At 59.7% G+C, this 19,695-nt stretch overlaps 1 protein-coding gene across 14 annotated transcripts in view; it reads right to left on the reverse strand.

The window, feature by feature from the left end:
• Positions 1-19,695, reverse strand: part of HDAC4 (histone deacetylase 4) — a 296,598-nt gene that overhangs the window by 18,514 nt on the left and 258,389 nt on the right. For 13 of the 14 annotated variants that reach the window (XM_078071547.1, XM_078071544.1, XM_078071554.1 and 10 more), the window contains 6 exons: positions 18,871-18,917; positions 14,968-15,075; positions 12,897-12,952; positions 11,063-11,150; positions 9,175-9,294; positions 8,308-8,405 (listed from right to left, as the gene is read on the reverse strand). In XM_078071547.1, coding sequence (XP_077927673.1) covers positions 8,308-8,405; positions 9,175-9,294; positions 11,063-11,150; positions 12,897-12,952; positions 14,968-15,075; positions 18,871-18,917 — 517 coding nt within the window. Of the gene's footprint in view, positions 1-5,587; positions 8,015-8,307; positions 8,406-9,174; positions 9,295-11,062; positions 11,151-12,896; positions 12,953-14,967; positions 15,076-18,870; positions 18,918-19,695 lie in introns of those variants that run through there. The other variant, XM_078071556.1, reaches the window with a different exon arrangement.

Genomic DNA, 19,695 nt, shown 5'->3' on the forward strand with positions numbered 1-19,695 from the left:
CGACCCGCACGCACGCGTGGGAGGGTGATCGCTGGGCCAATCTGACACCTGGGATCTGTAAAGCGACAGCTGGTGATCAAATTTAAGAGAACAGACAGGTTACAAGTGTAAACACCCACTGGGAAGTTCAGTGGTTTAGGGATACCAGGGAAACAAGGAAACTCGTCCACTTGAAAAGTAGAAGAAACACTTCTTAACAGGAAACAACCACTCACGAGCATGCAGGCTGATTATATCCTATAAATGCACGCTCTGTGCTCTGCGAGCGTATCACGACGAGAAGCTAAACAACTTTGTCAGTTAAACTTGTTTTATTCCATTTTGAATGCATCACCACAGACTTCCAGAGTCTCCCTCCTCCCTCTGGGCCGTGTGCCTGCAGTGGGCTGGGAGGCGGCTCGTCATCACCCACGCGCCATGCACCTCCGCAGGACTCCTCACTTGCTCGTGGCCATGGGAAGTCCGGCTTTCCCCATCTCCCGCAGGTTGGACCAAGTTTCTGCGGCATCAAAGGGCTGCTTCCTGTTCCTGCAGCTTCCAATGGCATGCAGGTCCCGCTGCTCACCTCTGACTCAAGTCAGTCAAGCGGGTGTCCAGAGGCTCGCACGGGGAGATGGCGGCATGCCCCCAGCCCGGCCCACGGTCCCCTCCCACCCAGGTCAGCGGGAACACCAGGGCCACCGTGCAGCAGGGCTGGGACGAGAGCCTCCACAGTCTCCCATGCCTTGTGGTAGCAAATAAAATTTTATACTGATGTCTGTAAAGTCCACTCCATAAAGCACCAGCGTCGGCCAACAGAAGCAAAATGAACAGCTTTTCTGCTCAGAACGATTCCGGACTGTGATCCTCTTGAAAGTCCCTCTGGTTCCAGGGGGTGAAGTGATGGCAACTACACACAAGGTTAAGATCCCGCCGCCCATCTCTGCAGGCAGCGTGGGACGCGCACGGCCCGATGCTCGAGGACCCCGCCAGCAAGCCCTTCCGAGAAGGACGTCTGCACCGCCGGAGCAGCCTCCGGGCGTCCCTCCGATCAGGTCGGGCACGAGAAGGCCTGCCGTACCGACAGGCCCAACGGCACACGCGGGCGCTCTGCCAGCCGAGAAGCCCACCTCTGGACCCTCACGCTGGGTGGCCACAGGCCAGCGCTGGCTCCTGAGCCCTGCACGGCTTTCCTCTCTCTTCCGAGGCTGTGCCCAGTTCACGCAGCCGCCTCTGGACTGTGTCTGCCCCAGGCTGGTCAAGTGGCTTCAGGGGACCCAGGTCTGCACCCAGGGGGCCATTCAGGGGCCACAGGAACACCACCTGTGACTCCTGACCAGGGACCAGCAGACGTTCCCACCAATAGCCAGAGAGTGAATGTCATCTTCAGGACACAGGGCCCGTCGCCCCGACTCGCACCACCCTTGTCGTGCGCAAGCGGCCACATCCGTATGTGAACACGTGCGCGTGGTATGTTCCACTAAAACGTAGAAAACACGTGGTGGGATGTGGCCCAGGCCCATTTCACTACTGTCAGGATGACTCTTGAGCACACGACACCTGCCTCACACTGTGACACGCTTCCTCGCGTCCTCTGGGACGCCGCACAGAAGTTCTCCGACTGTCAACACGAAGTGTGCACGTCTTCTAAGCAGACCGTCTGCTCAGGGCCCGCGCCGGAGCGTGGGTTAATGGTCCGGCCACGGCGGCCATGGCGGGACGGCCGGAGCGGGCAGGAGGACGGGGGAGTGCTCGGAAGCCGGGACGAGAGCCCTGTGTTCAGCTCACAGCCAGAGACGCCGTCTGCCTTCCCGCGGGAGGACCCAGTTTCCCAGCAGGGCCGGTCTACACCCGCCAAGGCTTTTCCCTGCCTGTGCCCTTCCAGAGGGACGGTTTCCTGATTATCTTAATGAAGTTCCTGTCACATAAACTGTCTTCGGGCCGAAGAACGGTTTCGGCCATGTGTTTGGCATGGATCTTGTAGCCAAGACCTTTGTTCAGTGAAAAACACAGACACCTTGTGTAGACGCTGGCTCGTTCACAAAGCGCTGTAGCAGCCCTTTTGCAGCAAACATGTGGTGGGCCCAGTTCTCGCTCTGAAGTACTGCTGAGCTATTCCGTTTCTAATCCCCCTCACAAAATTAAAAAAACAGCCCCGTTAAAACCTTCATTAGAGGAAGTTAGTACCAAGTGAGTCCCTGGCGTCTACACTTGCTGTGTGGCATTGCGCCCAGCCAATCAAAACAAAACGCGAAACCCCGTGTCTGCGTGTGCATGTGAGCGGGGCACGGGCCCGTCGGACATGTGCAAGCACGAGCCGCGGACGCACGCGCACACCCCGTTCTAGCCCCCTGGTTTGGGGCCCTGCAGGTTGCAGCTGCAATCATCAGCTGAAGCTAAGGAAGTCTGCTGAGCCAGCCGGGCGCCGAGTGGTCTCCGGGCCGGTTCTCGGGAGCCCTGAGAAATGTCACCTCCCCTCAACAGACTCTGCTTCTTCACCTACAAGAGGGGGGCTGAACGCGGCTCTCCTGAGGATCCCGTCAGCCTCCCAGAACCCCCACATCATCATCCCACCCAGGAGCCCCATGCTTCATTGATATCACAATGAAAACGGGACTCTGGCCTCACATTTTATTTCTAGAATGAAATTTTAACAAACAAAAAAGTCTCGGAGACAGATGTCAATATTTACAGCAGACCCTCTCTCAAACCACCTCTGTAAGGTGTTTCTGGGGGTCAGCTTTGACCTCCTGCAGGGCAGCCTGAGGGCAGAGGGGGTGGGCTGGGGGCTTCCCAAGGCTGCAGACCATCCACTGTCCCCTCAGAGCCAGGGGGACGGGCACGTCTCCCAGAGAAGAGATGGGCCGGTGTCCGCACCTGGCGCGTCCCTTACCGTAGGAAACCAGAGAGCACACGGCTCTCAGGAACCACCACCATCGTGTCCCCTGAGCCCCTCAGTGCGCCCTGGCTGTGGGGGCTGGGGCTCAGGGGCGCAGCAGTCGGAGGGACGGAGCCTGGGCCTGGGAGCAGCCCTGGGACGCTGCCCACTCCCTTCCCGAGGCCTCATGAGGGCTGGCTGCCGGTGCGCTGCTCAGGGACACGGCCCTCCCCTGCCCCCTGCAGCTCACTGGCCACGCCGCGGCCTGTCCACGGAGGAGGGCTGTGTGTCCAGGAGAGGTGCGAGCTGTCACAACAGATGGGGTGGCCTGAGCACACTTGGCGAACGTGAAGCATGCTCGCCATCAGTCTGGGCTGCTCCGTGGCGGGGACGGTGCCAGGCGCGTTGTGGGGCACGTACAGCTAACACCATAGAGCATCAGACTACACAGCGTGTACGAGCACGTCTCCAAAACCCACAGGGGCATCTGAATGCAGTAACCTGTTCAACAGTTGGTTCCAACTTCTGGAAGGAAATGACCTTTTGATTTGTCTCCCAACCAGGGCCCCACACAAAACGCACCAAACTCATGGACATCGGAGGCCTTGGGCCCGTGGCGCTGTCCCCGGGGACTGTGCCCACCCATGCCAGAGAGCACCTGGGAACGTGGGGGGCAGCCCAGGGCCTCCGAGGGACCCGAACATGGTTCACAGCACCGGCCCACAAACATCTCCTTGCACCAGGTGCCTGAGAGCTCACCCGGCAGAGCCCGCGGCTTCGTCCTTCTCGTGTGTCAGGCGTCTGCAGCTAGAGAGTTCCAGGAGGTGGAGCTGCCCGATGGACAGAAGCCGCTGTTTCTGAACGGACAGACCCCATTCCACAGGAGCCTGGTGCCCTCGGTAGCTGATGACACGATTTTAACCACCACAGCACTTGGATCATTGGAAACCCCTTCTGTCGCGCGCTGGGCACACCCTGGCTTCGAGGGCCGGGAGGGGGCTGGGGCGCTTGCTCTGCGACCTGGGTCGGCCGCACCTGCACGGTGGGCCTGGCCCCAGAGCACCTGTGCAGCTCCTGCTGGGCTCTGGGGGCTCCGGGGTTGAGAGAGCATCTTCACCGGGCTCACCGGGCCCACCAAGCATTCCAACGCCGCTGAGAGTCAGTCAGACGACAGATAAACATGGGAACCACACGCCCTGTCCTGGCCACGCCCCCGACAGCGATGCCCGCCGCCCCGTCCGTCCTGCTCCGTCCACCCCGCGGGCCCTGTGGCCGGCAAGAGCATACAGGCTGCCAGGGCAAAGCCAGACACTGAGGCCAGGCCCTCGGCTGTCCCGTCTCCTCTCTGCCCAGCTCTGCACCCCCATGGCCCCCGGCCCCGCGCTTCCCGGCTCTCTGTGCTCTGCTCGCCCAGACCCTGCCCTGGTGAGGTGGGGACGCCCCTCCTCTCTCCTGCTGCCTCCTCAGAGGTGGGGTAAGCGCGCCTTGCTCTGGCCCCTGCCCCTCCCTGCTGCTCCTGTCTGGCTGTCACTTGCAAAAGGTGGGGCGCCTGGCTCTGCTGGCTTCTCCACCCCTCCCGTCCAGTGCCCCGCCAACATGGTGCCCCTTCCCCACGGCCACCGTGGTCCCCACTGGGCTCAGCATGGCTGCCCTGCCCCCACGTGCTCCGAGCTCTGTCCCATCACCATCCTCAGGCCTGTCTAGGGCCTGGCACTCTTGGCCACCAGCCATCCATCTCCTAGCGCTCCCCTGCCCCTCCCCACCCCCAGGAATAAACAGCAGAGGCAGCACTGCCTGCTGAGGACGCCCCACAGACCCACGCCCGGCCTGACGAGCAGGTCTCTGCTGGCCTGGGCACCGCAGCCCAGGCCTCTCCCAGCTGCTCCCTTCTTGCTGTGCAGCCCACCTGGGTCTCTGCCTCAGCATCCCCATGTTCTCTCCTGGGTTCCTGCCCCGCTCTTGGCAGGGCCCTGGCTTCCCCTGGGGAACTCAACTCCAAGCAGCAAGTATTTAGGAGATGGCCCCTCCCCACCTGAGTCCCCCTCAAGGCTCCCACTAGACAGCTGTGGAACATCCAGACCTGCCACGTTGGTCACCTGGGCAGAGCCCCCGACATGCTCCTTGAGGGACACAGCCACAGTCCTCGTCCCCAGAGATGGCCCCACGTGCCCGTGGGCTCGCACTGCAGGTCTCCTCCCATGGGCTGCCTGACACCCCGTCCCAGGCTCGTTCCTCCAGGACTCAGGAAGCTCCTGCCCCTCCGCGGGCAGGTTCCCCAGCACCGCGTCACTGCACTCGCCCACGTGGACCACGGCCGCGGGGGGGCCCACTGTCCTGGCTCCATGCCACCCTCCAGGAAGGCTGCTGAACATGAGCACGCACTCCGCCTCTAAATCACCACGGAACGTCCCAGGTAAGATGTCCACATAGGAAAAGACGTGGATGCCCTTCGAGAGACAGAACTGCCTTCAGTAAACAAGGTCCAGGGCTTTGCACCCAGTGTCTTCACGACAGTGAATCCTGGATGGAGGCAGAGCCTCTGCGGCTGGACTGGGCAGTGTGAGCGCGGTGGGCGCTGCCGAACCGCACACGCCACGTGGCTAAGACACAAAGCCTTCTGTGCACTTCACCACGACAATAAACAAATACAAATTTTTGTTAAAAAAAACAACCAACACCCCCCCCCCCCCAAACAAAACACCTTATGGAAGTAACGGAAGTTCAAAGAGCTTCAATCTAGAGCTTCAATCTTTATGTCACCCTTGAAAGGTTGGGGGGGGACATGAAATGAATCTGCCCAGTTGCTCAATTTAAAGGCAAATCTCAATTCGTTAAAAGATTAAAGTTACCACTTCAAAATATCCAGTTTCTCTGACATCTTTGATAAACTTTATAAAGTCACACTTAAATGGAAGTTACGATCTAGAAGCACACGTGATCCCAGTTTCATTTCCTGCCTGCCCAGGCGACCCGCTCGCCCCCAGACGGCAGGCAGGCGAGGGCTGAGAGCGCATCGTGGTGTCCGTCCACCCAGAGCCCTCGCCTCTGCTCAGCAGACTTCAAAGCCCGTCTGGCGGCGCGCTGGTTTGAATTAGGGTCGCCGTTTCTCCTCAATCTGAGCCCGGGGAGAAAGTGCAGCTCCTTCTGGATTTCATTAGGGGCACCTTTCTTATCTCTTCTTCATCTCAGGCTTGATCTTCTGAAAGGCAACGTGGCAGGCAACGGGTCTGAGTAACAAGGTGCTGCCTCTGAGGCATACACTGTCCCTGGGGCCCCCCGACAAGGGGGAGAAGCACAGAAGAAAGGGGAAAGCGGATCCTGACCCTTCTTCCCCATCGATCGATGCCCGGGGAACCATAAATTGTAAACTTCAAAGTGCTATTTTACATTAAAATCAATAAAAAAAAAACCCAACCCTGAAACAATTTTCCTTTTCAAAGGGGCTATTTAAGCTTTACAAAGTTCATTTGATAAGGTATCATCCTATACACGCTTGGCAGAAGATGAAAACAGAACGTCAACAGCAACTCAGAGTGAAGGGTTCATCTTAAAGGCTGGCCTGGGGTGGGGGGGCGGGGGCGGTCCCCGAGGCTGGAGGACGACCTCCCGGTGCTGGGCATCCCCGTGCCGGGACCAGAGCACCCAGGGGACGTGGTCCTGTGAAGCCGGCCACAAGCGGGCGATGTGCAAGCAGAGACCCCCCCCGCCCCCCCCGTACACCCATCCCAGCAGAGCGCCACCGTCCACCATGCCAGAGCTGGCCACGTGGTGCCCCGGGGTGCCTCATCCCCGCGGGGTTTCAGGGTTTCCGCCTCTCACGGCGGCTGTCCAGAGCTTTTATTGTTTTCGCAGCCTCCCGGGAGGGCCGGTTCTTGGGTGGGGGGAGGATAAAGGGGTGCTGTCTGCAGGCACCCTATGGACAGCAGTGAGGACCCCGCTGCCGGGTAGTCGACTATGTACACTAGAAAACTTTCAGACGTTGTATCTGTTTGGAGGAATCCCTCCCCCTTAAATTAGGCAGGCAACTGTCACAATTATATTCTATCTGATCAGGAGTAAGAAGAAACATCAACATTAAACCAGTGAGATCAGAGCAAGAAGTGATTCAGGGGAAAATCCAGGCAAAGGAATCTCATAGGGATGTGATGGGCTCCGACTTGTAAAGACCGGCCTCACTGCTTGAGAAGCTGCCCTACAGCCCGACTTCATCAAAACTGCGCTGTTACTTCTATGAACCACTGAGCAGCTGGGAGGGGAACGTCCATCCAGAGAGCCACACGTGTGGTCAGACCCAGCAACCATTCTGAGTTTGGAGATGAGCAAGGAGATGCTGGGAGGGGTCCCACGGCCCATGCAGGCTCCTCACGGAGCAGGCAGCAGAACACTTACAGACGGGTCCTCTGACAGAGTCACACCCACCAGGGACACACGCACGTGTAACCACAGACACGCGCGCACACGGCCACGTGCACACGCATCCGCAGACACGCACATACATCCACAGAGCCACGTGCATCACAAGCACACGCCTGCACACATGTGCTTTGTGTTTAGATCAAGCAAGGTAAGAGCAGAGTTCGAGAACGAGGCAGGAAGAAAATTCACTGGAAACCTCACGGGGCTCCAATTCCTAGTGCACTGACAGGGTTTTCTAACAAAGGCCAAGAGCCCATCAAGCTCTGCCACCGGACATCACCCTTTTCCTCTGGGGGCCCTGGGACCCAGAGATGGCGTTTTCGGGAGACGGCGGAGGCCACCATTTAAAGTAAGAGGCAGGAAGCCTGCACTGTGGAGCGTCCATGTTTGGTTGTGGGAATTACTTCAGTGTGGCCCAGATCAAAGTCGCAATCACCACGGTGCGTACAGAAAATCACCCCGCAGCTCTGTCCTAGTGGAAGAGAGCAGCGCAAAGTGGGTGGACAGTGGGGCAGTGGCCTCAGGCTGCAGCGATCACGGAGGAAGGCTGGTTTCTGTCGCGCAAAGGGTTTGTTGGAAGGAAAATCAGGAGACGGCCCAATCTCTCAGAGCTGAGCAGCCGCTCTTCGTGAACCTCAGGTTTTCTGAGCGCGGCACTGATCCTCACCTGGGCCTCAGCCACCTTCTTACCATTGAAACCCAGGGGGTTCCTGCTTCTCAGGTGAAGCCCAGGACGGCCCGCTGCAGACAGGAAGTGAGAAGGCGGCGTTGGAGACCCCTCCTCTGGCTTGAAGAACGCACGAGGAGAAACACCAGACCCCAGAGCCCTGTCTCTCCAAGCTGCGCAAACGCCCGAGTCTCCCAGGCACCCGGAGGGGAGCTAGAGCGGCTGCCCCGGGCGCATCCGCGTGTGTGCATGAAGGGAGAGCGAGGCCAGAGAGCATCAGGGAAACCGAGCAGGGGCTGGGGGCGCGGGAGCGGAACTCCCGATTGCTTTGTACGTGCCCCGTGGTAGAGGAAGCCAGGACACTCACCTGAAGGCCGCCAAGTACTCCGCGTCTCCCATGGGGGGGTCAAGGCCGCCGGTGAAAGCCATGTTGACGTTGAAGCCCACGCCCGGCCCTGTGCCCACCTGCGTGGAAGAGAGAAACTCCTATCACGGGCCCTGGCCCGACCCTTGGTGCCCCGCAGCGGAGCCTGGGGCTGTGCTCACCAGCATGACCCCACGGCCTCTGACTCGCAGACTTCCACCGCGGAGCGTGGGCACAGAGTGCGGGGCTCTCGGCCACTCGCACGTGGGGGAGCCATGGGAGCCGCCTGGCCATGTGGGGAGACGGCCCTGCAGACGCCAACACAGCGCAACCAGAAAGGTCCGTGGATGAGGCCGTCCTTCCCTATTTCCTTCCGAGAAATAAGACCCAGAGTCTGAGGACACTTTTGCCCTGGGTTTGGGGCCTCTTTGTTCAGTGAGGGCAGGCTCTGCTGGGGGATCGGCTGTCACGACGGCTCTGAGCCTGCCAATCCCCCCGCCGTGTGGCCCTGGACGGGTACAGGACGGCACCAGCGCCCTGCCCGACGGACGGACGTGAGCAGTGGCCTGGAGGCGTTTCAGTCGTGCAACGCAGGCCTGGAGGACTGGGGGGTGAGGGGTGCCCCATGCTTCCTCTCAGTCTCCCTAGATTAGAGCCAGAAATCACTTCCAGGCTTTCATGTGAACCTCAGACAAAATAAAGCCTGCGTGCACACACAGGACGATTGCCTGAAATCGCTTGGGGCGAACGTGAGCAGGAAGCCCTTGCTTCTGTGTGTGCAGGGCTGGGCGTCCCCCGCTCTCACCTCCTTGGCAGCCCCGCCTCGGCCCCTCCGACAGGCCTGCACGCCGGCAGACGGCCCCTGCTTACCTCGTCCGGAGCCCCACTGCCCGGGAAGAAGTTCCCGTCGTCATAGCGGTGAAGGGAAATGTACAGGACGTTCGGGTCGTTGTAGAAGGCCTGCTGGGTCCCGTTTCCGTGGTGTACGTCCTGAAAGAGCGGGGAGAGCTGACTCAGCGCCGGCAGACGCCTCCAGCGGGGCCCACAAAAAACGCGGCCGAGGCGACAGAAGGAAGGGGCCCCAGGTGTGTCCCAGCCAGGGATCCTCGCCATCGGCACCACGGCATATTGTAGGTTCCAGCAAAGATGAAGAGGCTGGTGCTTTAGGCCTACCCGGAGGCCATGATTTTCCAGACAAAACCATCTGATCAACTTCTTGCCCCTGCCACGTCTGTGTGAAGTGAGCTGACCACAGCTGTTCAGTTCAAGCCCACGTGAGGTAGCAGCTTTGTGCCAGACACCAGGGTGCGGCAGGAGACCCTCCCACGGGCTGGGAGGGACAGGTGCGCACACAGCACGGGGGGCCCGGGCCCCACGTGCCAACGACAGACTGCTTCTGATCACCGTGCCCACATGTGAAAAGCACAAATGTGGGGCAGCTGGACTTCCACCAGGCCCGAGGCCACACACGGGTCTCTGGTCAGGGCCGGAAAGGGCCACGGGACAGGTGGCCAGCTTCACACGGTGTGCACAATGTGAGGAGCTGCGTGCGAGTTAGTTATTTTAAACCCTGGGAACTGCTTGGTATGTTTGTCATTTACAAACGTGATCTAGGCTCCGTAGACACTGTGGCAAGCCAGCTGTAAATAAGGGGCTGTAAGAGACAGACACCGATCCCACCAACCAGAAACCCCTCGGCTGACAGGACACACACGACTCTCGCGATGGGTGCTTTCCGTAACCGAGGCAGCCCTGCACACACGTGTGTTTAACGCAGCGGTGGGAGCCCGGGGTGAGCAGCCCTATGACCACTGACTTCCGCCAAGCGCCCTGGCCACACGTGTGTGCTGGACCGAGGCGCTGAGTCACGTGCTCATGAACGGTACCACACTCGATACCTGGCTCAGGGGGACAAAGGTGCCGGCACACTGAGGGCCAACGCTAGGCGGCTTTCCCTGGTGCTCCCAGGCTCAGCCATCTCAAGGCCCTGTGACCAGTGCCAGTACTGGGAGCTCACTGGGTATGCTGGGCTGTGTGTGGTGTTTCTTTTCCCAAACAGAGAAGGACCCTGCAGTACATACAATAATCCTCCCTGAGCATATGCTTTCCTTTCTCCTTAAAGCAATCATCAAATCTTAAGTACTAAACAGAATAGGGAAAAAGAATAAAATGAACACCTCTGGTGTCCATCCCCAGTGTAAGAAGCTGTGTCACTGTTTTTGGAGTTCAGATACTATACATAGCATTTTTAAGCTAGAGTTTACCCTCTTGGGGCAGTGGGGCTGTGAGAAGCAACACCACCTGTAGGAAAATGGGAAGGAGGCTAAGCCGGCATGAAGGGGTTGCCAGGCTGAAGTGGGAAGGCGTTTCCACCAGGAGGGACTGAGACGCACGGCGCCATGTCCAGCTGTGGGAGAGTGTGGCCCACGCCCTTAGGTGGACGTGGGAGGTCACGGCCGTCACCCCCCCACCCCCCCAAACCCGCCTCTCAATGAGGTCTTGCCAAGGATCATCTTTCAATTGTTGCTCTTAACCACAGGCACATTTCCGGACCCAGCTCTTGGCAGGAGTGGCTATTGGCCGTGAAGTGGACTCGTGACAGGTTTGAGCTTTTATTTTCTGCATTTGGGGTAGTTTCCAGAAAGTTAAGGTCCCGAAATGCAATGTCAATGAAGGCAGAAAGCCCACCTCCTCTCTGCACACGGGACGCTGTCTGCTCCCCACCCCCAGCCCCTCTCGGGGAACAGGCCCCACTTACCCAGTCCACTATGAGGGTCTTGCTCACGTCCAGCCGCTGCTGGAGAAGCTTGGCCGCAATGGCCACGGAGTTAAAGTAGCAGAAGCCCCTGTAGGTGAGAGGAGAGACAGAAGGAGAAGACGGGTTCTTACCAGTCTTCACACAACGTGTGGCAGAACCCTCTGCAGTCCTGGGAGACTTCAAGAGGGTCTGGTGAATGCATGGCTCCCTTAATCGATGCTACCGACGGACAGACAGGCCCCCTCCACGTTCCCCCCACGATGGACTGGCACGCTGCCCTCCCTGGCCCAGATCACTCGGCAGCCACTCACAGACCAGCCTCCGCAGAGGCAGGTCACTTATTTGACCTGCTTACTGCTCATCTGTCCAGGCTCTCAGACATGTGACAGTGATGCACACGTCATTCCCATGAGTAACTGCAGAGTCTTCTTCAAGAAAACGCAAAAACACGCTAACAATGGGATTCAAGTAAAACTGAAAATCTAATTCTGACGTTCCCTTTGCCTGAATTACCGCAAAAACAGGGAAATCTGGGTGGTTCTGTTTTGGGAACCCAGGCGAGTGACCTGCGAGCCCCCCCGCGGCGGGATGCACGGCCCCGGAGCTGGCACCCACAGCTGCAGGGGCACATGCATCCAAACGCCCCAACAGCTCTCCCCAGCACAATCCTTTGTGCTCCATCCGGGTCCGTTTGGGTGCACACTCCAGAATATCTAACAACTTAGATAAAATTAGAAAATTGCATTCAGAGGAAGGAAACACATAGGATCCTGTTCCTAACAGCATGGGCGGTTCTGGGTCGTGGGGTCACCGAGCCCAAGGGTTTCTAGGAGAAGACAGCCCAGTCTAACCTGAAGCCCCTCTCAGGAGCTTACGGGCACTCCCTCCTCCCTGGGAAGGAGATTCCTTTCTCAAACCACGGTCCGATGCCCTCACGTCCGGATGGAGAGGACAGAGGGCTCCCGCCTGCCTGGGAGCCAAAGCCCAGGCTCCTTCAGAATGCGGGTTCAGCCTGCGGTTCCTCAGCCTCGTTCTAGCTGCTCCTGAACAGACTCCGGCGTCCCCTCCCTGCACTTCCTGGATTCCCAGCCGGGCTCCGTCTGTCTGCACGGTCCTTGCTTTGCCGTCCGACCCACTGCTACTCCAGGGGACAGCCCAGAAGTCACCTCTCCCACCTCTCCCAGCAGGGGACACCCGTCCTCCCACGGCACCCATCCTGCTTGCCGGACTGGTTTCCCAGGTCCCACGAGAAGCCACGTCTAGCCCACCCCCAGGCACCCAGGTACTTGGTGCACAGCTGGTGAGCCCGGAGTCGGGTCCCTGCGACCCTGTCCCAGGGGGTCCCCACCTGCCACTGCTTCTCCCCGGTGCCCCTGGGGCAATCTGCACACCACACTTGCTGCCTGGTCAGCTCCTCAGACGAGCGCACGCTCAGGGCTAGAAAGCCCCAAATGGGGTCCAGATAGCTTGCCCCTGTGCTCATGACCTTGAGAGGTCAGCCTCAGTAGTACCAAACCACAAGCAGGTCAGCTGGAAAGCCACATGGGAGATGACCTGAGGGGTTTGGTCAGAATGTTCTAGAACAATGAAGTGCCACTTGTTCTGGAGCAATTTAAGTCTCCACCGAATTTTTTACAACAGAGTGGAGGCTGAGAAGACTTCTCGGGACTGATGCTTGCAGGTTCCTGGTGCAATCAGCGAAGGCCTCCGCGTGGCTCTGGAGATGCGACAGTTACTCGAGGCCATGTTTTCACTCAGGTGCAGCCCAGCCCTCTGAGAGGAGTGAATCAGAAACCGGCACAACCCTGCCCGCCACGGCCGCGTGTCCACTTACATGGGTGTGCTCTCCTCCGCATGATGTCCTGGAGGACGGACCACGGCAAAGCCGTTCTGCACACGACACCACACGGGGGAGAAACAGGGAGGAAGAGGGTTCATGTCAGTGAGAAAACGAGCACAGAGCAGACTGCTGGCAGGGTCAGGCTCACGCAAGGACACAGAACCACACCGCATCTGGGCTCACAGACGGGGACGGGACGAAGGGCGGCTGTAAGCACTTCAAAGATGTCTGGGTCCCTGCTGTTAAAGAGATCCTCTGGTTGTCATGGTTACTAAGATAAAAGGTGAATTCTGCCCTGACGTTTTATCTTTGATGGCTCACAGGCAAGAAGGCTTGGAGCTGTTTAGCTCAGGGATGTGGGTAGGAGTGGACAGGGAACCCCGGGTCCCCCTCTGCTCATGACCAGTATCCCAGGAAGCCACTAGACGGGAACCCTGGGTGCAGATAAAGCACAAGGGGTTCAACCTAGGGGCTTCTGCCCGAGTTTGGCCTTAATGTGAGCTGCAGAAAACAAGCGACCCATTGACTTGTTAGAAGTAGCTCAGAGGCTGGGGAAGCTGCCCCTCCCCAGGACCTCTGAGCCACTTATGTTTTAGGAGCCGTCTGTAAACTGCTCTAGCCCCTGCCACGACAACGACTTCAGTGGGCATCTCTTGTCCCAGCAGGAAGCTGCGTGGTCACGGCTGGGAACACAGCCCCCGGGGCTGGCTGACCATCGAGGACGGGGCAGTGGTGCTCAGCCTGCTGCAGGGCCAGCTCTGGGGGGGACAGGGTGAGGGACACACGCACGTGGGGGCCCCACCTTCTGCATTCCCAGTGCTGCAGAACCAGCCCGTCCCTGCACATGGGCCCCGCACAGCGGTTCTGGGAGTGCAGGCCGCAGACCCCTGGGGGTCCCCGTGCCCCTCCAGGGGCCTGTTCTCCCAACAATCCTGACTCGGTCTGCCTTTCTCGCTGTGTCAATGGCCGCACCACGGGGCTAGGGCAGCGCGGTGGCCTGCCGGTGCTGGGGACGGATCCGGCCGTGCCCGCAACACTGGCCCTTGGCGCGTTTCCCAGCACACGTCTGCAGGGGAACACAGTTCCAGGGGACAACCTCTGATGCGGCCATAACCGCGATCAATTTCCCTAAGTCCCCACCCGTGAACGCACGTCTCCTAACACCTCCTAACACCTCAGGCGAACAAAGGGGAAGGACGGGCAAGTGCGTGTGGGGCGAGCCCACGGGTGTTGTCGGGAGCCAGACTTGAGCTTTGCTGCGAAGACGTGCATCCTGAGCTCCTCCCGACCCTCAGAGGACCCTCCTGACGAGATGTGCACTGATACTAACAGTCTCAGAAATCAGTGATTCCTGACACCATGTAACAGGAGGGGTCGGGCTGCTGGAGGATCTGCGTAAGTCAGGAGCCCGTATTTCCAAACGGGAGGACGCTGTGCTGCAGAAGTCCGGTGTGCGTATCGGCTCCCGTCGGCCTGCTACGCCCAGCGGGCTTCACTGCCATGGATTCGGGGTCCACACTGCCACTACCCTTCGAGGAACTGCCCCGCGTGCACCGGTGGTGGAGCATCAGAGAAGAACCTTCACGGTTATCTGCGAGAGCCGTGCGGACGCCCTCCCTCTCCCTGGCTCCACCTCCGTGTCAGGCCAGGTTCCGTTAAGCGCCGCTACCCACGAGCCGTCAGAGAGGGAGGCGGCAGCGGGTCTGGGACTGCAGCTCGTGCACGGACACCGGCGTTACTGTTAGTTTCAAATTCTCGGTTTTACCCTCTATACACTCAGTGCTGATGATGTACACAAAAGCTCCTGGGGTTCTCCCAGCAGTGGCAAGAGCGTAAGGTGTTCCCAAGACCAAATCTCCGAGAGCCGCTGAGCCATCCCGTGCTTTACAACTGCGGAAGGTGCTCCCGTGGATCAGCAGGGCCCGCCTTTGCCCCTGGACAGGAGCCGTCCTCCCCATCACCGTCCCCCCGTCCAGAGGGACCCACAGGGGGCTGTCCCCCCCCCCACCCAGAAAGCCCCTGGCAGGTCCCTTTCCAGGCCCATTTCTGCAGGGTCCTCACCGACCTTCAGCTCCCCCGTGGCCACCTTGAAGACCAGCTCGATCACGCAGCCCACGGCCAGGCGGGCCGCACCTGATGAGTGCACCTCGTTCCATATGGTGTCGCTGTCCACCTGCAGAGACAAGGGTCCTGCCGTGAGGCGACGTCTCGGCCGTCACCCCTGCCCCCCACTCCTGCGGGGGCCGTGCAGCTGGGGGCTCATGAAGCCTGTGGGCTCTGCCTGAGATCCCAGCACAGAGCCGCTCGCCTCTTCCTTACTGATTATGCAACAACCCCCAGCTAGTGTTCGAGCTTACTTTTTTTGAAGATATGCCAAAAATGACTAAATAGGGAAAGAACCATAAATGCAGCAGGAAAGAGACACGCGTGACTCTACCCCTTCCCGAGGGCTCACTGCTCCCCTCGAGTGCCCCATGTACGCGAGGCACAGAGCAATGGCGTCATGGTCACCAAGCCCCTTGTCCAGTTTCACCGCAAGTACAGGGGGGTGACACGTAAGAAGAGTGGGGATCGGGTCTCCCCGCAGGACGACTTGACTTCGTGCTGACTTTAATGAGCTGCTCCAGACGTGGGATGAGAGTGCAAGTGACCAGAGTGGGAGCAGGGGGAGGGAGGGAGGAGCTGGCCTCTGGGGCCCTCCTGGGGGGCCAGGCACCGCTCTGCCTGGGTGACAGGGTGTCGGCCTGGGGGGCTGTTCCACCTCAGAGGAAGGTGTATGGCACAGGTAATTTCTGTTTGGGTACTGGTTACTTTGCTTACTTGGGCTCATTAGATGTTTTTAGAGCTCTAGCTACTGTGGGCATTAGAGGAGACCGAGATGTTCCAGTAGCCCGTTCTGCAAGTCAGCCGGGGCAGGACTGGAGGCCCGATGAAGCGCGCAGCCCCTGGGCGCCAGGTCAAGGGCACCTGGGCACCATCTCCAGCTGTGGGCAGCGGGAGCCTCGGCCACGCTCACATGCCCTGCGTGGGGACGCACCCAGCCCAGTGAAGGTTCTGAGGAGCTGTGCATTCACAGGCCGGTCCCCTGGAACACAGTGTCTGCCAAGTGGATGTGAGAGCCCGTCCTTCCCAAATTAACCTCCTCCGAGCGCTGAACGCTCCGGGACTCCAGAGACAGTGGCCAGGCAGCCAAACATGTGCCTACTCAGGTCCGTCCAGGCGCCCACGGGCCCCTGCCCACCTGACAGAGACACCGATCATTATGCGGGGCGGGTGGATTTCCTGCAGTGAACGCTTGAAGCTTCATCTTCAAAGCAAGATGATTGAAAATACGTTTATGAGGGGTTCAAGCCATTTCCGGAGGAGTGTTATTCTGTGAGGGCTATTCTTTTCAATGACCAAACCTCTGTGTTCTTTAAATAGTTTCCAAATGTCCCAAGAATGCTCTGCACTTTGCCGACTCTCTGCAGCATTAATATTCAACTTTCAAAGCCCGGCTTCTGTTGTAAATAATACTGGACTGCTATTCACGGAAGTAACCATTCAAACAGAACTATCCTGGGCCAGCTACTTCAGCTGCAGACCCCGCTCATTAAAATTGAAGGTGACAGTCCTCGGGCGACAGTGGCAGGGGGGTCCCATCAGCTGCCGCTCCCCTGAGGACGGAAGGTGGTTTACACAAAACCACTTGGATGCTTTCTCCCCAGAACGTGAGGATTTGGGTCTTCTGCCCAGGGAACCAGAGCCGGTAGGGAGGCTGGACAGCCCTCCACATGCTTTGATGGCTCTCTGTCCATGACCCCAGGGCAGAAAAGGCCCCATGACGTCCTGCCCAGAGTGAGGGACCAGGGTCCCAGGCTGTCACTGTCCTCAGAGACCCCAACAAGACGTCCCGTGGCTTGAGGGCCCGAGTCCTCCAGATGCTGGCCACCAGCTCCCCGCTGGATGGCCCAGGATGGCTGGGGGACAGCCCTGAGCTCCGGGGGCACGAGGCTCTGGGGAGGAGCAGAGCGGCAGTATGACTGCTGATGTAGGTGCAGCAACCAAAGCAAAGGGCAAAGGCCGGCCCCCTGCTTTCCCACGGCAAAGCCAGGAACCAGCAGAGGAAAACATGGAGGCCGCTCCTGCGGAGATTTAGAAGGGAGGCACCGGGGGTGGCCAATTCTGGGCACACCATGGCCCCTGGGAAGCCATGGAGCTGGGGGCACAGCCCTGGCGAGGGGGCCACACCGCTGGCAGGGAGGGGAATTCACCCACACCAAGTCCCCTTAAGGGGAAACTGGGGACCACAGCAGTTTCTTTTATTTGCTTTGAAAAAAAGTTAGTGATTCAAAGCCTCTCCTTAGCACAGTTAAGGAAAATTAGTTTGCAAGTGACTTTCAAACACCATCACACACCCCTAATGTTAATTCCAAGTAACTTTCAGGGAAAGCAGAGCAGGCTCTCCCTCCGTGTCACTGCCCAGAGCGCCCACGCTCCCACCCACACGCTGCTTTCCCGACACCCCCGGGGGCAGCCCCCACCCCGGGGACCTGGTGCACCTACAGGGACACTGGTTTTCTCCGCCCAACCTGTAGAGGTAATGATGGAAATCCATCGAGAGAGAACCATCCCCGAAACACCCTGTGGCTCACACGGTCCACTAATTAGTCCACAGGCTCCCTCTCTACCCAGCTGGACTTGGTGGGATTTCCCGCCGTCTCCCTGCTCTGGAGTATTTCTGGGCCTGGATGTGAAGTTGGGTGCTGGTCAGCCGGCGGGGGCTCGGCTCTGGACGCACACTTGGGGTGGGGTGGGGGGCTGCCTGGCTCCAGGCCCCAGGCCCGACTTTAGCTTTCATTTGCAAATTATAAATCCTGCACAGCACACTGGCTGCAGGGCAGCCGAATCCAAGCCGTTTCAAGTCTGGCCAAAAATTTGCCCCGAATTAAGAGATTGCAGCCTACTTACAATACAAAATAAAATAACTCTAGGGGGCTTGGTGGTGGTATGAGTAAATGCCGTTTATTCTCCTTCTGACGGGATAATTTTCAAAGCAGCGAGTTTTGTAAAGACTCAGGAAGAAAACAATTTTGTTTCATTTCCATAACCGAATCCAGACCCTGAGCTTCGCCCTGCGATCTGTAATCAGGCGCACACTCCGCGGCTGCGCAGCTGCAGCCCAGGCGGCCCTGTTGTCCGCGCGGTCTGGCCGGCCGCGCTCTCGCCTGCGCCCCAGAACCTCGGCGGCCAGCAGGTCCCCCGGGGGAGGCTCGGGCCTGCCCTCAGCCCCCGGGGCCTGCTCTCACCCCGCACCCCTCTCTCATCCAAGGCGACAGGAGCCCGGAGAGCCCTTCTCCGTTAACAAGGAGCTCTGGCTGGGGACACCTGACCTTCGCTGCGCCGAGGGGGGTGCACGTCCAGACTGGAGCGCCCTTCGTAGGTCAGCGCCCACAGCAGGGTCAGGGAAAGCCGTGGGAACGACACCGGCTCTCCTGAGGGTCTACCTGAGCGGGTCTGCTGAAGGGCGTTAGCGCTCGTAGGAGCAGCAAGCACAGCCCGGCTGGCAGCTCTGCACACTCCCCGTGGCCCGTGAACGCCAGGCTCGCACGTTCTGAGCTTCCGCTGGGGCGTCAGGCCGGTGGGGGCCCGCGGCGACCACACACCCGTTCCACCCGCACGACCGATTCCCGGCCTGAGGATGAGCAGGCTCTTTCTCCACAGGTGAGGGGGCGCCCCGACCTGCCCACCAGAGCCTGTTTCCTGAAGCAAGCATGGGTGCCCCAGTCCGGCCTCCCGAATGCTCCCAGGCTCCCAGGCCTTTGAAGCCACACGTGCGAGCGTGGCCCAGCCCCACCCGCTGGACCCTGTTTATGGAAAACACCTGGCAGCAATTATCCACGCGGCGGAAAACAGGGCAGCGATTTCTGTGACCACTGGGGCCCCGAGAACAAACAGGACATTATTTACACATTAAAGAGATACTTACCCCGACACCACCACAGGGCAGCCTGACAAACACCGACGTTAGCGAGCCTGCAGGGAGAAGACGGCCAAGGTCAGGAGAGAAAGGTCACAGGTGTCCCGCCTACACGGAACACAGCGCGGGCTCTGGGAACGGGTTGTACCCAGGTGCCGAGGGGCAAACTGGTTCCAGAGGTAACAAGGCACCCCCGTGCGGCCTGCTGTGGGGGCAGCACCCGGGGGCAGCGCGGCTTGGGAGACCTGGGATTCTCCACGGCCACGGCCATGGGCCCCAGAGCTGGGCCTCTCCTTCCAGCCTGAGCTCACGTACGTCCCGCGAACAACCCGAAAGGCTGCGTCCCGAGCACGTCCCACCGCTGACGAACCTGGCTCCTCAGTGAGCCCCCGCCGGCCCTAACGCCCCCCGGTGCCCGTTAGACACGGAGGGCTCTCCCGGGGAGGTGAAGAGCGACAGCCCCCGCCCCATTCGGAAACATTCCGAGTCCACCTGGATGGCACGCAGCTAGGAAACCACCGTGCTGGAGCCGGCCGTCCAGAAGGCCTTCCCCAGCCCGAGACGCAGGCGCAAGTCCCCCGTCCCAAAGAGCTCAGCCCTGTGCCCTGGTGACAAAAGCACAGACCGTCGTCTTCCTCGGTGTGATCCAGTGCTGGCTGGCAACCAGCCTACAGCTCACCTGTCACAAGGGAGAGCCCCCCGCTCCTGCCAAGTGTGACACCCTGGTTCATGGGGCTGCCGCCCCCCCAGGGCTGACCCAGGAGAGCCTCTCTGCCGTACTCCCTGCTCCCCTATGCCTTGCCCCCACGGCCCCCGGACTCTCCTGGCAGGTTC

The sequence above is a fragment of the Halichoerus grypus genome, chromosome 4, assembly GCF_964656455.1.
Source record: "Halichoerus grypus chromosome 4, mHalGry1.hap1.1, whole genome shotgun sequence".
In the NCBI taxonomy this organism is placed as follows: domain Eukaryota; kingdom Metazoa; phylum Chordata; class Mammalia; order Carnivora; family Phocidae; genus Halichoerus; species Halichoerus grypus.